Below are 18,890 nucleotides of genomic sequence, written 5' to 3'. Positions count from 1 at the left end.
CAGACGTTGTCCTGCCCGAATTTTGGCTTGATTTGAAAAAATACTTTTTATTGATAAGTACGTACCTGCTTGTGATTAAATTCCAAAACAATTTTTTTTATATTTAAATATCAATTTTAAGTAGGTAATTGTTTATAGTTTAATTCCAAAACATAAAATAAATACTTTTTTAAATTTGGCATTCTTTTTGCAAACGTCAAACTCCGGTCTTTTCACCAACAAAGGGGTGTACTTATGTAAGAATACGATTTTAAAAAAATAATATTATTTTAGTATTACCAAAAATCCAGTAAAAAGAAATAAATGGGTAGAAATTATAAACAATTTAAGGAAAGAATCTGATTGAGATCCACAAAAAACAAATGCAGTTTGTAAACATTCAAAAACAAACTTTTTTTATACACAAAAAAACAACATTTTTTCGTAAATGCATTCTTCTCGAATGCAACCATGGTAGATCAATGAATAAAACAATTATGCTCTCAACTTCTTTTTTACACATAAGATTAAAGATTTTAATATCTACGAACACGCACATCGCAAATATCTAAATTTCTCTGAAAACCGCACGTAAATCGGTTAAGCCGTTTAGAAGGAGTTCAGTGACATCACACGCACAGAGGAATTATGTATGTATAATATACATATACATTGTATATATATATATATATATATATAAAGATTTTAACCCACAGCAAATCTAAATATTTAACTGCTTTCTTATTCTTTAAATAATAACAGTCTAAATAATAGTTAGATAAATTACATCCTAACAACTTCCAAGTTAAAATAAAGTATAAAGAATATGTTAGTATTAATAATATAATACACAAAATATCCACGTGCATACGCGATAAGACATTATCAGAATATTCTAGTCAACCAAATGCAAAAATATATAAATGTCTAGAAATCTACACATAAAAGGTCTAAATAACTTCATTGAAACGATTATTCAAATATTTCGTATTTTTTATGTTTGTTTCGCATACTTGTGTAGTTAGATTCTGGGAGTACACATTTCAGAATCGTACCGTGAGCGCCCACCTCCCTTTCGCCATATAGACGCGGTTGTATTATGCTTTGAAAGGCAGGCCGATCGATTCAATTTCCCCTACTCTCTCTAAAAATAAACCCTACAACTTGAAACCCCGCTAGAATAACCTCTATCCCTAAACCGTTTTGTAGGGCACGGCTTCGGATATCACACTTTTCTCATTAAGAAAAGCCGACGGCGCTCTCCGGAAAGCAAGGTACTTGGTCACCTGTTGCGATTTAGTAACATCCTTATACACTTGTTTTCCATTTCCCGTTTGCACTAGTTCACATTGAATCTCGTTAAGGAAACTCATCTTCTCCTGCAAGTATGCCAAGTCACTTCTTTATAATCTAATTATCAAGCATTTATTTCACAAGAAAACATTTCTTCTTTTTCGACATCTGCTCCTAAGTGGAGCATGTGGAGATCACCAGACGCCTCCAGGAGACTTTATCGCTAGCCAGCACTCTGGCTTCCTCCCGCGTCAACCTCGTTTCTTCAAAACACTTTACTTTTTAAATTAAGCAATATAACATTTTAAAAATAGATATACTTACGCCGCGCTTTGAAGGTAAAGAATGGATATACGTATTTTTTTGTGTATATTTTTTAACAAAGTACTGGCATGAAGAAGTATAGAAATTGAAAAAGAAATTCAGGCGTTGCCTAGTTTGTAGGAGAAATAATTCAATTAGATGAATCTCACCCGCATAAATAAAGGTTTTAGCTCTTTAACTTCACAAACATCAACAGATGAATGAATTGAAGGAAAATAGATGTTCAAATATGGACAGAATGGTGAATGTTACACAGTGTGTAAAGCGGCCACTTAAACCAGCCAATGACAGGTCATAAGCCCTGTAAATGCCTAGACTTCCATATTCCTTCTCATAAATGTTTTTCATCTTTGTTGTAATATGGCAGTAAATTTTGAATATTTTATTATAAAAGAGTGCCTGGTGGAAGAAGACCCGTGCCAAGGCAGTCTAACAAAAATAGGTATATATATATTTTTTAATTTATTTATAAACTCTTACGGATTATAACATTTCTTGAAGAAAAATATTGTATCATTTATAATCATTTTTTAGTTTCGATTCCGTTTATTTATATATCTCCATATAAAAACACACACGTGTGCACACTTATAAACATAAATACACATACACACATATATACACACGCATACATGCATATATACATACATATACATATACCCACATACCTTTACATACAAATATACACACACATTTAGATACACACCCTTATATACACATACATACATGTATTTATATATATATATATATATATATAGGGTGTCCCAGACTAAAAGGGCAAATTTTTTTTTACAGATAGAGACACGCATACCCTCTTATTTTGTTCCATTTGACCTTAATAACTGAAATAATAAATATTATTGAAATTGGATAGCGATAACCCGTGCCAACTTGATGTCAAACTTTGAATATAAAAGTTTGTCTGGAAACCATAGGGGAATATTTTAACTTAATATTTATTTTGTAAATAAAACAATGGTTCTTTGATTATTGTATCATATTTATTATGTTTTATACATATTAATTATTTAAAGGACATTAACAATATTTTGTTTTTTTTAAGGTTTGTTTTTTACAGTCAGGATATACTTTTCTGTGTTCTTGTACGCAACGTAATAAATATTATTTTTGTTCCTCGTCCACGGTGATTAAGCCATGAAAGTCTTGCATCAACTTAATAGCTCTTTCAGCCGTATCATTAACTGCTTTCAGTGACTGTACTTTCATTTTTGCGTGTTGAAACGAAACATTAGCAGGCCACGATGTAGGACACTCCATGAAAAAACTGTCATCAATTTTGAGTCGCCTGAAAAAGGATCTGCTGTTCATGGAAACAAAGTCATCGATGTTTTTTTCGAAAAGAGGCCCGCTAAGTTCTTCTCTCGATAGAATGTAGCGTTTATTGTGGACCGATGGATTTTCTTTGGCCAAATTAGCAACTATTTTTACCTTACTTTCTTGGTTAATATCATCGTCAAATAGAGACAAGATAGACACTTCGTCTGCTAAATACCACAAATGCTGGCAAAACTTCTGTATGGCCGCTTTTGATATAGTTTTGTCGACCATTTTGTATGCCTTCACGGCCTTCAAAAAGCACAAGTCCTGGTAGGGCGCTTTTACCGCTAAAGTGCATTGCAGCCGAGGCTTGACATAGGATGTCGCGATAAACAGGCAGACGTCTAATACAGCTGTTGTGTCCTTATTTGACATTTTGAATTGGGAGCTAAACAACGATATTTTTAATGAATAAATAACTCTCGCCATCCATCTTGCTTGGTGAATGGCGCCTGGAAGCCGAATTTAAATTCATTAACTTTATCTTCACCAAGAAGTATTATGCAGAGCTCTATTAACTCTCGATAGTCATCTCTTACAATTTCTTTGGTCAATTCAGTTCTGTAATATTCTAAAAGTTTATCAATTTTAGAATCGTTCAGACGTAACAGCATTTCTTTGTGGCTTTGTATCTTCTCTACATTGATGTTTTTCCAGTTTGATCGAAATTTTTTAAATAAATGGATATCGGGACTTGTTGTGACTTGGCTGGTTTTGGCCTCGAACACTGCTCTTAGTACCAATTCGTAGATGTGATGGCGGCAAGCAAAAATCAACATTTCTCTGTTCATTTTCTGTTCGAGAAGCGCACATGCACCATTAATTCAGCCTGTTTTAGAAGCAGTATCACAACAGAGAATCTATGCTTTATCTTTAAGATTCCAGTCAACAATAGCATTCCAAACTGCTTGTGACTGTTCGCTTCCCGATGAGTTTTCTTATTTTCGCACAGCAATAAGTTGTTCTTTATTATCGTATGAAATAACGATTGGTAGACTTTCCTCTTTAGATTTGCGTACATCTAAAGTCGGCAACAGTTTTCCATCCCAGTGAACAGTTACAGTATCTGGTAAATCGTTTTGAAAATTAAGTTTTATCGCTCCTGCGCGCTGTTTTCACTTTTCTGTGCGAATTTTTTGGATGGAGGACTTGTTTATAGGAAATTTGTCAGTGTTGTGGCCAAGTGTTTCAATAGTTGCTTCAATAATAAAGACAGAATCTCTCATACTTAACTGACACCTGTCTAATGCCGCCACCAGTTTCGGAGTAACGAAATTTTTCTTCACATAAGTTTAAATAATATCGGACTGTTTCCTCTCAATTGGAATGGACAAATCTTCTTGTTAGTCCGTTACTTCAGAATCAAAAGATGAAGTTTTCTGTAATGGCTCATGAAAAGACGTAGAGGGTGTTATGGATGACAAATAAGTGGCCAGCTGCTTTTGCTCCTGAATATTTCTAAAACTCGCCTTTTCCTCCTTTTCTGTCAATTTTTTGTCCACTCCAGCTAAATAACCGGGTCGTCCTGGCTCTCTCTGCTTTTATAAGAAAATCGTATCTTCATTAATTGAAGCGCATCGGCATGTGCAATATCAAACATTTTTTTTCTATTTGTAACAAACTCTTGTCGACGCTGCTCAAACACAACTTGAGTTTTGTCACAAGTTTCTTAACACAGTTAGGTAAAGATTAAGTCGGTATACGTGCCTTTTTCCAATAAATAATGCACTCACGAATAGTAAGATTTGCACTTTCATTGACGCTTAAATTGACTTTGCGAATATTCTAAAATAAAACCGCCAGCACTTGTCCATTAGAAAGAAGTTTAGAACCTGTAATTTGATGTTTTATATCCCCAACCAAAAATATATACTTTTTAGAATTGCGTAACTCCACATACATGTTGACACAATGAAAACAATGCGTTCACTAATAAAAACAAACACGATATAACAAGCACATTAACACTTGTATGTAAATTAATTTTAGTCGATTTTATCATATCTTATATGTTTTTAATTTCTCTTTTCTTTTCTTTAAAAAATAAAAAAGAAGTTTCTTATGTTTAACACAATTTGATTTCTTAAACTCAATCTTTATTCTTGCCTTTCACTTAACTTAATCTTTATTATTACTTAAATTGAGTTTACACTCTTATTTTATAAAATTTATGAAAGATGGTGGAGTTCTATAATTGAAAATATATGTAAAGAACGTTAGTTATGCTTACTTAAAAAATGTATTTTTTTTATGTACTCTTGTTGAACTTCCAAATATTTTATTTTTTTTAAAAACACTTAATTCGCGCGCGCCGTACTATGTAAGTTCTGACAAGTTCCGATGCAAGTCGGCACGGGTTGCCGTGATTCAATTTACGTGAAATTTTATTTAAAAGTGTTTTGACATCATTCAAACAAAATTAGAGGGTATGCATTGAAAAAATATAACTTTAATTTTTCTGGGACACCCTTATATATATATATATATTTATAAATATTATTTTAATATTGTAAAGTGTTTAAGTTATCGTAGATAATATTAATATTATTAACCTTGCAATGTAGTTAAACAATCTTTTAGTTTCTTTTGTCCCTAACTTAATAAGCCACTGGGTTATTATTTTTTTGTTCAGTAGTTACATCGTGTCGAGTGAATAAGATATATATAACATTATTATAAATTCTAGGAGCAAAAGAAAAAGCCAGAATGAAATACTATTATTATTTAAATGCAGAATTGAACGCTGAAATCGAAAAATCATAAAACGCATGTGGAATATTAACAAACAACTATTAATAATGATATCGAATGTATAAAAACATTCTACATTTTAACCCTTTACAGGTGAAGTGAACTAACTGAGATTTCTAAGGTAAAATAAATTTATTGCTCATATTATATGTATGAAATCAATATAGTAAAAAAAAAAATCCCTGGTTTTTTTATGTACAAAACATCCATGTCAAATAAAGTTATCAAAGCAGTCTAGTAAAAAAAAATGGTAAAAAGCTTACGGAGCTATAACTTTGAATACAAAAGTTAGACCAGTTGGTAAATTAGTTCACATCACTTGCAACGGGCTTTTTTTCACAAAAACATATCCACAGTTTTTCTTAATTATTGCAATAATAGTAAAATATTAATGAACAATGTTGATTGTACAGAACATCTACCTCTTTAAAGGTGCCTACAAACATTCACGATATTTAACGACCTCTGTTCTAGATAGTACTCTCGATATTTGATGATCGGCACGTTTTGAGAGAAATGTACACTAACCTATTTGATACCAAAGTTTCCATCGAGAAAGTTCAGTTGTTTTTTAATTTAAAAAAAATATAAGTAAAATATCGTAATGAGACAATTGAACAAAATATGCGTCTCGTATTATCAGCGCTATGATTTTTCAAGATTTCGTAATTTTGTAATTACTCCACCCGTGACGTCACAAGTTCTTGTCAGTGAGTTCTGGTGATTGGTGATGAAAACATTTTTAAAATCCGATTTCCCATACTTTCTCATCGGCACACATCACTTTTTATCCAATCGATATCCGATGTTTTACAATATAACATCTTCATTATGTGTCATATTCTTTAATGTCGAAATTCTATATTAATTTTTGCCAGTGGCAATTTGACGCACCGAATAATTCAGGTTTATTACAGTTTTGTCGGTTCGATAAATTTTCCTCAGCATATTACTGTACAAACATTAAGTATATATTTAACAAATGACAACGGGGATGGAGAATACCTTAAAAAGGGGAATATAGAAGTCTAGGCATTTACAGGGTTTATGACCTGTCGTTAGCTGGTTTAAGTGGCCATTTTACACACTGTGTAACATTCACCATTTTGCCCGTGTTTAAGCATCCATATTTCTTCAAGACTTCCATCTGTTGATTTGAGTGAAGTTAAAGAGCTGAAACCTTTATTGTTGTGAAGAGATTCATCTGACTGAATTATTTCACATAATAGGCAACGCCTGAAAACAATTTTCCAATTTTTTAACTTCTTCTTGGACCAGTTGGTTTCATTACAATATTAGAGTTTGTCCTTTTGTCTGCGAACATTTGGACAAACTCTAATATTGTAATTATATATTTGTTTATAAAATCTCACAATTACGTGCGTTTTAAATAGAACTTCTAAAAATTCTATGAAAAATAAAGCTAATTTTATTGAAACAAAGGTAATTTATTTCTGTTCCTAAATGTAAACGTTGGGACAGTCCGAATCTTTCAAAAAAGGCCTGCCAAACACAGGCAATTCCTAGCTAGTCGGGACATGAAACATGTAATCTATGTTTTTTTTTATAACAGTGACATAAAAATGTTTACCTTCCTATATACGGAATTGAATTTAATAAATATTAATCGTATTTACATTATTTAATTTAAAATGTGAAATATAATTCTACACTTATAAGTTAAATTAAACCAAAACTCAAACCCGACGTCCCACAAACGTCGATCTCTTCATTAAATAATGTTCAATTAATATTATTATATCGCACTAACATATTTCACAATCCCTAGTCTGGCGCTAAAAGCGTAATACTGATCACGTTACTTTCACGTAAAAAAAATAAATCAATATACGATACAATTGGTGTACCAATGCAGAGCCCTATGCACTATTTGGTACGGAAAGGGGAATGATGAGATATTATTTTCTTTCAGCGTCTCATTATGTTAAAGGACTAGTTATAACGATCAACTAAATCAGGCTTCTACCCGCCAAGTAATAAATGTTTAGTCAAATATCCAATATCTAATTTCTAAAAAAATATATACATAAAAGTCGATAAAGACCCGTAACTGAGAAAGATATCTAATAAGGCTATTTTTTATCGACTTCGATATTATTAACATAAAGTATAGTTTACATTAATTAACTATGTTTATTTTTTTTTTAAGATAGTAAACGGTAACTTACATTTTTAAGGCTATGGTAATGTACCTATAATATTTATATTTTTAATTATATTTCGCTTTCCATTTACTTTTTTTTCTTCTATTTTTTAGATTGTTATTTTTAACATTAAACAAGGTTTTTCTCTCCAACTTGGAATAATTATATTTTGTATTTTTTTGGTTTTCTTTTGTTCAATGTACCTATGTTCGATTGAGAACTGTAACCTACAATCTGATTTGAACCACCTCTCAGATTATTACCACATTTAATATTTTATCCTGAACATTAATAAATGCACGTGTACATACATCTTTCTCGCGTAAACATTATACTTTAAATTTCCAGTATGCTCTAATGAATGAAATGGTTAAAAGGAAGAATTTGATCAGAGACTTAGAAATAGTTTTAGATTCCAAGCTTGTATTCCATATTCACATTAATGAAGTTATTAATAAGGCATTTAAAATGCTAGGTATTTTAATGCGAATGTCTAACGACTTTAAAAATATTAAAACATAAACATTGAATTAATGAAATGGAATCACCAGTATAAAATGTATATAAGAAACCTAGAAAGAAAACAGAAAAAAATTACACATTTAATAAAATACAAATTTTTGTCAACACCAAATGCAATTCAAACTTGGGATTATAGAAGAGTTATTGCAGATCAATAACTCCAATTTAAACTAGATAGTAATATCATAGACTGCCCTTTACTTACAAATTCTTTAGAATATCTTGTACCCAACAAACAAGACTCCAAACTACATTCAATTTGCCGATACCTAGGACCAACTCAAGGAAAAATGTTTTTTTTTTTTAGAGCATGTCATTATTATAATACCGTTCTTTCCGGTCACGCAAACATTTTTCATCTTTCCCATACGAAATATTGAAGATTTTATTACAGACGGTATGCCTGTTTAGTTATTACATTATTATGTTTTGTACCTTCTACGGTATTTTTTTTTGGTAAGGTATCCAAAATAATTGATTGAATTCTACTTTTAAAAAAAAATATGTAAAGCGTTTCGTCTTGTTGGGACATTTAAAAAAAAGGTAGAATTCAGTCTAATAAAAGTGTGTTATTTTAGATACCTTACCAAATTTCATGATGGAATTCTACCAATTATCTGCGTACACAATAAATAGTGTTTTTTTTTTCTTATTCTTTAAATTTATTTAATTTTATTCTAAATTTTTGTTTACTTTATTATTATTACAACATATATTTTTCATAATTATTATAAATGTGGACAACTTATATAGCGCCATTTTCGTGATGTAATACCTCAAGGACGCTTTACATAGTGATTATATAGATGAATAAATTTAATTGATGTTTTTAAATTTGTAATTTTAATAAAACATTTTTTTTGTCATCACATGCTACGGATTTATTTAAATGATTTAGAGAACAAGTGGGTTTTTTTTTTTTTTTTCGAAACATCACTTCACTCTCACAGCCTCGCAACATTGCTGGGAGAGCGTTCTTTCATGAGCGTGCGTTCATATTTGTATTTTCCGTTTATTTTTTAGAACTTTTTATACTACGGTATTTTTATATAACTGCGTTTTTTTTCTTATTTTTATGATATATTTTATTTTATTATTTATTTTTATTTACTTAATTATTTAACCACGTATATACAGTTTTGTATTTATCTTCAAGCTTCATACCATTTCTCAATTTTAAAATTACTTTTTTTTTATACCTACAATATGCTTAATCAACAAATTACATCACTATGGAAAAATTTTATCGACTGTTTTTACAATTTCAGTTTCTATATATTTCTTTTTTTTGTATGCACTATATTTAAAACTATTGTTTTTACCTAAACAAATAAAAACGTTTTGAAGACGCTGAATTGAAAAAAAAACATGTAAATAAATTGTACATACTTAAATTACCAAAGGTTTAGAAAAGCACCGCCAGTAGGCACTCAAACCTTGTCTGAATCCAAATTGATTTTCGTTCAATTTTTTTTATTTGTTTATTTAACATATGAATATTTTATTACAATCTTTTCAAATCCTTGTTCTATGTTAGATCCTTTTAAAATCGGTAGATAATTAATAATGTTTTAAATAATAAATATAATATTCCACCAATGATTTTATTTCATAAGAGCACTTCAAAAAAAGAGCTTAGAAGCATCCTGGACGTTAGTACTCTTAAAAATGTTTACTTTGCGCTTTTCCAATCGGTGGCTGCTTATGGCATAATTGGCTGGGGAGGTTGCTTTACAATTGTCATGAACCCCTAATCAAGACGCAAAAACTTATTCTTAGAGTTATGCTTCGGTGCCCTCCGACCTTCCCATCTGAACCATTATTTCAAGTGTTAAAAGTTCTTGATATTCGTCAAATCTAAATTAAGAATATATTGACAATTTTCTGGTCAGGCGACTACAGAAGGAGGTCCCAACTCCCAACAGAATGCCCGTACGAGGTTTTCGCGTAACCTAAACTTCTTAATACCGAGAACGCGTACGATGTTTGCTCGGAGACACTTTTCATATATAGCTCCAAGAGTGTTTAACGTCTTGGATGAACATATTAAGTTCTTCAAAACAACGTCAATATTTAAGATGAAGATCCATAATTGGATTGTATCAAGGGGTAGAGACCACTATATGAGATTGCTTCGGGAATAAATATATAACATCTCTGATGTCTTCATTATTATCCATAAACGTACATGTGTATACCATCACTGTCATGCGTATTATTATAAAACTTTTATTATTCATATTTTTCTATTATTATTTTGTGTATTGTTTTGATTATTTTGCACACTGTTTTGATAACTTGTATATCGTTTAAATATGTAAATAAATATTTTTGATTTAAGTATCGAAGAGTCCTGACTTAACACGGAATTTTCCAACAGGTCGGGACATAAAAAACATATAATTGTGTCTACGTAAAATTGTGTATTTTGTGCATTAAATAAAAATATATATATATGGTATTTAGCGTTTTCTAAGAATCCATTTGAAAGTGCAGATTTTGAAATGAGATTTAATGTGAATCTATTATAAGTATGAAAAATACATCATTCTAAATTTAAATGAAATTTTCAGGAGTGTTCCATCTTCATTTTCGAGAAAAAAGTGGCGGAGAAGTTGCACAAGCCAAAACGGAAGGAAACAGTGACGGAAATGCTCCGCAACTCCGTTCGTCAGCTGGAGAGACTTCGCCAGTCCAAGTTGCTCAACATCCTTCATGCTGTAGAGGAGTGTCCCGAGACCTTGGCATTCGCCACGGAACCTGTGATGTGCAGCCTCGCCAATATCCTTGCCTTTCAGGTACGAACATTCATAATATTTTAATTAAAAAGTTTTTTTTTACGTACATGAGAGCTACAATAGGTACAAAAGTCTGCCTTGTGCTTAAATGGTCAGCGTTTTTGCCTATCGTGCAACCATCGGATTTAATTTCCGACACGGTTGATACAGATTTAAAAAAAAAATTGTAGAATTACAGCACAGACCGTCCATGCCTAAAAAATCATATTTAATGATACATTATTGCGTGAATATAAGTAACAGGGAAGACAAGGGATAAAAGTAACAATTTTATTTTCCTTGTTCATATCCTTCATTTACTTACAGTTATGAAAGTCATAGTTAGTAACTAACATTTCAGTTTTCTCGATGTTTACCTATATGATTTTTAAAATTTTACCGGTTTTAAAAAAAAACTAATTACGCAAATGACGGCATTTGTTACAACCATTTCTAGGAAACAGGATATTTGTACATAAATTACTCCATTATATTGACATGGCACTTTTTTTTCCCTACCAATTTCTAAAAATTATGATTAAAATAACAAAAAAAACAACTTTAACCTGATACAAGTAACTAGCATAATCGGAATGAAAGTAACTACCTTTTTACTTTTATTTCTAATTCATGTTGTCCCAAGATCAGATAATCAAACATCTTTAGTGAAAAACATAATTAAGAAGTATATTCCCTGTGTTATTAAACACAAAGACTAATTATTAAATTTAAATAACTTTTGATGAAAAGTAATATCAAGCATTTAAAAATATATGAAAAACTTAATTTTGTTGTATTTTATCGACATCTATATGATTTACTCACAACCGTCCACCACAAAGCCGGAGGCATTACAGAGGTGAGAGAGGAGTAGAATAGACGCGTAATAACAGCAAAAATGTTTGTTCAAGGAAATTAATTATTTTATAAACTCATTCGTTACTTTTTTCATCCCTAGTCTCTCCTTTTACTTTCCGTAAACAATAATGAAGGTTTCTTTTTGTTTAAACCGATATTTATTTGTTGTCATTTATCATAAAATATGGAAAATACTTTGCTTCCGGTATTGCTAACGTTTACATATTCTATTTGAAATACACTACTATAATTCAGTAAGAGAACTCTGTAGGAGCTTAGTTTCACCCGCTGATTAAAGGAGTGCTCTTTTGAAATAAGAATTTTTCACTAGTTCTTTAAAAATAATTTAAGGAGGCCACATAATTGAACCGGGTTTTGGTAGCGTCACGGACTCACGGGTCAGAGAACCCCGCTTTGCCATAACTTGATTTATGTTTTTCCTTCGCGGTTATTTCACGAATTTTAGAAAATAAATATAAATGGTTAGGACGTCAATGTTTGTTCGTGAAATAAATACTGAAGTTCAAAAAATTATTTTCATGGGAGAAAAAAGCATCTTTAATTACTTTGGTCAAATAACACGATAAATTAATTTCCTATCCGCTTTCATCAACCATTTTACGACGCGATGCCGGTGCGGTGCGGCTGCTTGAATAATCGTTCGCCATTTATGGTTTTAATTGGAGTTAATAGAGCAGTTTATAGATTTTGCTTGCACAGGGTTATATTATAATATCTATGTCTTACTCTCCAAAAGTTGTGCGCGTTTGGGTTTGTGAATATGTTTAAGTTGTTTCTCAATTAAATTTTGAGTTGTGTACAAGCACTTCAAATCGTTGTGTACAAGCACTTCAAATTGTGGTACCTATAGATACAAGCATTACATTCAACCATAAAAGAATTTCGTCCAGATTGAGATGTATCAGAGAGAAAAAACCGAAAGGAAAAAATAAATAAAGACGGTCCTACAAATCGTTGTTAACGCAGAACAACGACGGATGTTCGAAAAATGGGACATGCTTAAACATGTGTGTTAATCTGCTATTAAATGGAAGGCGTCAGGTTCGATTCCCAGTGAGAACAAAAAAAAAATTGTTCTCAAATATGGATGTTCTGTGCTGTTCTGTGTAATTCACCACTGTAATTGGGCATTCTGGCCTGTTGCGGTATAAAAAAATCTTTGAGTCTTGAATGCAGTACAAAACTTTAAAAATACTTTTAGGCGCGGTCTAGTAGGTAAAACAATTCACCCAGATATGTTTTCGCTCTTTTGCTTCACAAAAATCCACAAATGAAACAGTTTAGAAAATGTTGATGTTTCAATATAGGCAGACTGGTGAATTTTAAACAGTGTGTAAAATAGCCACTTTAATTAGCCAATGACAGATCAGAAGCCCTGTAAATACCTAGACTTCCATATCTCCTTTTCAAAAATGGTTTCCCTATCTCTTGCAATAAATTCAGATGTATGCATAGAATTATAATAGTCCACAAACCGCTTACGCATACTAAACTGAATCCGACTAAACTACTCACAAATGAGTAGTTTTACGTTTTGGCCATTAAGTATTCCGTAGACGTTGCTAAGTACGCAACTGCAGATTTCAATTCAATTATGTCGTGATGTGTCGTTTTTAAGTGTAAAAAAATACTGCTGGGATTTAAAGAGAATAGGGTGTGATCACCTTTCACGTGTAAGTAGCGATATCACAAATAATTTTATTTAACAACTCGATTATTTTACCATCTGTCAGATTATTAAATAAAATAATGTGGACATTTTGTTAGTGTTGTCAGGGTAGTTTATTTTTTTACCCGACTTTTTATTTGTAAGCCTTTGTGTAATATTAAACGGAATGAATTTACTCAATTACCAAATGATTATTTAAATATTTGTTTACGTTTATCTAATAAAAGTACCTGTTTTATTTTATGTCCAGCCAAAAAATATTTTTAACTATAAAATAACATCAAACAAAATGTTATTATATTTGTTTATATTGTTCATGGTCTGGCAACTTTACGGGGTCACTTCACACATGTACGCAGGCGGTATTTCAGGTAGAAGGGAGGCTTTTGAACACAGTACGATGTATACAAACTTGGCTCTATGCGCCTTTTGGTATATTATAATTCTATGGATGTATGAATTATTTGAGGATTTAATAATAACTTTTTTTAAAAGACAATGTATATAATGAAATATTTTCTTTGTTATAGGAAGCCGGTGGCGGACCATGTGTAGGGCCTCCAGTTACTGGAGCATCTGCCCCAGTTGGGCCCCCTCCTATGAAGCCCCAACACACTAAAGAATATCACTTCATCGATATGGAGATGCGATATGGGCTTCTTCAGGTATGGGATTAAATAATAATGTAATAGAACACCATTATTTTTATTTGCGATATTTTTTTCTTTGCATTTACCAAAAGTATACATAAGTTACATTTACAAAAAAAAACTATTACATTAACACAAAAAATAACCACAAAGGCATAGTCTGTGTATACATTTAATTTTTAATTAAAATAAAGTCTCCTGGGAGAATACAATAAACATTAAAATTTCAAAAAATAAGTGCTTATATAAGCAATTATACATTTTTTATATATATGTAATCAAATAAAATTTTGAGTTTCTCCAAATTTTCGTAGACAAGGGTAGATAAAACTCCCTGGGGAGTTATTAAGATTAAAATTTATCGCAACAGAGAGGAAAATCATTTTTAAGAAGAAATATAGAAATTCAGACATTTACCGGTCTTTTGACCTGTCATTGGTAGATTAAAGTAGCCATTTTACACACTGTGTTACATTCACCGTTGTGCCTTCTTTTAAACATCCACATTTCCTCAACTCTTTCATCGGCTGACATTTGTGAAGTGAAAGATCTCAACCTTTTATTGAAGTTGGTGAGATTTATCTGGCAGAATTATTTCAGTTGCTACGCAACGCATGGAAATATTTTTCAATATAATTATGTCTACAAACATTTAGACACAATCAAAACGTTGTTGATTTAACTATCTGACATAAAAAGAAGCATAACAATTGAAAAGTGTTTTCAGGCGTTCTCTAGTAGGTGAAATGATTCAGCCAGATAAATTTAACCCACGTCAATAAAATGTTCATCTCTTTTCATTTCTTGGCAAATTGCCACATGTTAAACAGGTGAACGTCTATTATTTTTACCTTGAAATAGATAGAATATTTTGAAGTACCTTCCTAGGTCGCTTATTACTTAGTACTGCGCGGCATGATGTTCGTAATTTCGCAATTACGGGCTCATCTAGACCCACAACGTCATATCTCAGACTTAAAAAAAAAAAAAAACACAATATGCAAGCTAATTAGTTGGTTAGATCAAATGCGAATTATTAGGCAAAACCCTTAATCTTGTATATACTAAATACTCATATAAATAGGAGCAATTAGTCGACCGATTCATTAGCTTACTTTTACATTTAATAGAAGGGTATTTTTGAAAGTTATTTTCGTAATGTTTACTTCAATATTTTAGATTTTCTATAATTTTATAATTAAAACTGTTTGTTTAAATACAAATTTAATAATTTTGTTTTATTTAAAAAAATATTGTTTTGTGTTTATAAATATAAAATAAGAATTTTTCTGTTTTTTTCTTCGTCAAATTGTCTTAAATAAATGTTAGAGGAACAAAAGTTAATTATCCGACCTCGCGCCAACCTTTACTTTGTGCTGTAGATAATTTATTAACAACTTTAACTCTAATCCAGCTTATCTGTTTGATCATACCTGGATCAGAAAAGGACGTAATAACAACCGTTTTTTTGTTTCACAATAACTTCCTTTTGAGATCATCAACATTGAATAATCACATTCGTAAGAAATTAAATCTACTGTTAGAACACCTTCAATATCATCGGGAGATATTAGTATCCATCGTCACTAATTGCATTGCTGCTGAATTAGAGATTTACACTTCGAACTGTTTGACGAGAAAAAGGCGAACAAAGTTACTGGTCGCCAGCCACTCTCCAGATTAACTGATGCATGCTGCCCAAGCATGTCTCATTAAACACGGAGAAAAAGATATTGCAGCAGTAATAAAAGGATATCGTCGGCTAATCCAAAGACAGTAAAAACATTTTTTTTAAGCTACGCGCCCCTTTACATAACAAGAAGCTTTGAATCCTTTTGTTAATGCAAAGCCTGCGGCACAGTACAATAAAATACAAAGAGAAGCCAGGAAAGAAACTTTTATACGTAAACTTGTTATGAAAAACTATTGTAGGCCAAAAATCTGTTCCATCTGCGGGATGCCTACTTATGTTTTATATTTTTTAAATATTCAATGTATATTTCTACTGAATACTCACCGCAAAAATATTTTCCGATTCCATCAAATACTAACATAAATTATCTAAAGTAATTTACATTGAAAATTAATCAATTATTAATTTAAACAACGCAACAGTCATTTACTAATATACGCACAGTAATTCTTAACATGTCCCGTTAGTTTTTTTAATGATAAATTTAAAGAAAACCTATGTTAAAGTGATACTTTATTTGCTTAAAAAATTTCTGTTATACTCGTATGTGTTTAGTCTTAAAAAATACTGCGGAGTCGTATAAATAACGGTGTTTACAACAAAGCTAATTATGAGTATTATGATGATGTGTAGAATGATTAAAAGTTTTTATTATTTATTTGCTCACAATAAACCATAAAAATACACAAGAGTAATTTGAATCACACATAAAAATAATTTTTACAGGTGTTTTCGATCAAAATACAAGGCGAGCCCTTAAAAACGGAAATTCAAACTGTGCACCGGTCGTAGGCGAGGGGAGAAAAAATGCGAAAAGAATTACTGTGATTAGGTCATCCGATAGATAAATGTTTTATAAATAGCGTTTTGAGGTTGTGTGGCCTTTTTTTAGATCCACACATCGCAAGACATTTTTTTTTAGCTGTAATAAACAGTACTTTTAAAAAAAAAAATTGTTTACAAAATATTCGCGTTTTTTTTAGAATGTAAAGGTGTTCGAAGGGGTGGCAACGGTTCTAGTTCTGGTTTCCCTGATTGGATTTGTTTCTTTCAGACTAGTTTCTTTCAGTTTCTTAACAAACTTATGAATCGACATACCTTATCGCAGCCAGAAATGAGAAAATTAGATTGAGGGTGACAGACAAATTGACCGTATATACTTAGATTGCTGTAACGGAGATAGGAGCATTAAAAGCAGTAAATGTAAATTAAAAAAAAAAAACTATAAACAACTACAAAAATCTATGTCTCGACGATTATACGCAAAATAAGTATCGAAGAAACTGTATGATGCTTAGTTACACCAAGACCGTGAAACGGCAACTTTGACGCGATGCATGAAAGATAAAATTGGCAGTACATGACGAAACTTAGTCCATTGAAAAAGCACAACGCAGAGGATTTAAGAGAAAAAAATTGTGATTTCTGCAATTATAAAAATTATTGAACGACATAGATCTGTTGTAACTCAGTGTAAAAAAATCGTATGTATGGGGGCACCGAGGATTATTATGTGTTGATTGCTCAGAATAACTATTTTCCTAATTTTTGTATCATTTAATTAATAGTTATTAAATAAAGTTTAAGATTTTTAATTTTTATATTGTACCTTATAGTCCAAAAAATTTAAAACCATCAATAAAGTATTTTCATCTGAGAGGCGAAAGTTAATGAATACTGTTAGTCCCAAGTATGTTTATGAATCTAGAGTTGAAGACGTGGGTCTTTCTATCAGTTTCACTCAGACAAAAAAACATGTTTTTTTATTCAAAAAACAAGTATTTCTTTTAAAATTTTCGATTTCGTATTTCGCTAATTTTATTTTATTTTACTTGATTACTTTTGCTACCCCTAAAGTCAAAATATGGAAGAATTGTGGAAATTTCGAAGTTTAAACATAGGCAGAATGATAAATGTTACACAGTATTTAAAGTAGCCACTCAAACAGTTTTCACTATATATTGCAATAAAATTATTTTATTATAAGAATTAATCACTTATTTTATCTTATTTGTTACATTAAGTATAAGGCCCAAGTCAGTAACAACAGTTATATGAAGAAACACGTGTACAAGAAACTGAACAAGAAGAACATAAAACTATGTATCAAAGATAAACAGGGGCAGTAAAATAATGGTATATAATATGTTCATAAACACGATAAACAGCTAAGACTTCAATCTAACAATCTATCTTCATCCCAGCCTATTTAGTGGCAAAAAGATCTACGACAAGCCGGAAAATCTAACTAAAAAATTTCCAAGTTGTGTAACAAATTGACTAATCCACACATTCTGGACATTAGAGCATAATAAGGAAAGTTGCTCCTAGAACATTTGATAATTAGGAGATGAGCATTATTTCTGACTTTGTCTATTTGACCTTTCGTTGGATAGTTTAAGTTGTTACTTTATTGTCCATAAAGGCGAATGAAAAACACAGTTATGTGTTTGAAATAGATCCAAAACCCTGAACGTGTGCTTTTTGACTCGGCAACTACTCTAAGATAAAAATTCTGAATACGGAAATCGATTGGAGATAAGTCCGCCTCGTTGTGCAGTAGTTGACGCGTTCGCTTACCAGTCATGAGCTGTGAGGTTTGATTTTTAGCGGGGTGGAAGTAAAATATTAATTCTATAGGTTTTTAATTGCAACATTTCATAGTTTCTAGGCCTGGAGCACCTTGCCTTCATGTAACGGATCATCGAACTATGCTGCATTTGGTTCCCTAATGCAGTTCCCTTTGCACCACTGAATGCGAAACGAGGGATGATAATATTGATGAATATTACTAAGTAAACAGTATTTTATACAAAGAAAAACAGTAACAAATCACTTTATTCACTGGCA

General features: G+C 31.3%; 1 protein-coding gene across 1 annotated transcript in view; it reads left to right on the top strand.

The window, feature by feature from the left end:
- The window catches only part of bma (SCY1-like protein bma), a 287,477-nt gene that overhangs the window by 182,232 nt on the left and 86,355 nt on the right, over window positions 1–18,890 (top strand). The window contains exons 2-3 of the mRNA XM_088235846.1: window positions 10,946–11,170; window positions 14,228–14,362. Coding sequence (XP_088091972.1) covers window positions 10,946–11,170; window positions 14,228–14,362 — 360 coding nt within the window. The remainder of the gene's footprint in view (window positions 1–10,945; window positions 11,171–14,227; window positions 14,363–18,890) is intronic.

The sequence above is a fragment of the Micrasema longulum genome, unplaced genomic scaffold (genome assembly GCF_059751315.1).
Source record: "Micrasema longulum isolate JH-2025_06_02 unplaced genomic scaffold, ASM5975131v1 h1tg000097l, whole genome shotgun sequence".
Taxonomy (NCBI): domain Eukaryota; kingdom Metazoa; phylum Arthropoda; class Insecta; order Trichoptera; family Brachycentridae; genus Micrasema; species Micrasema longulum.
The sequence above is the reverse complement of the archived record's forward strand: the minus strand, read 5'-3'. Positions and strand labels throughout refer to the sequence as shown.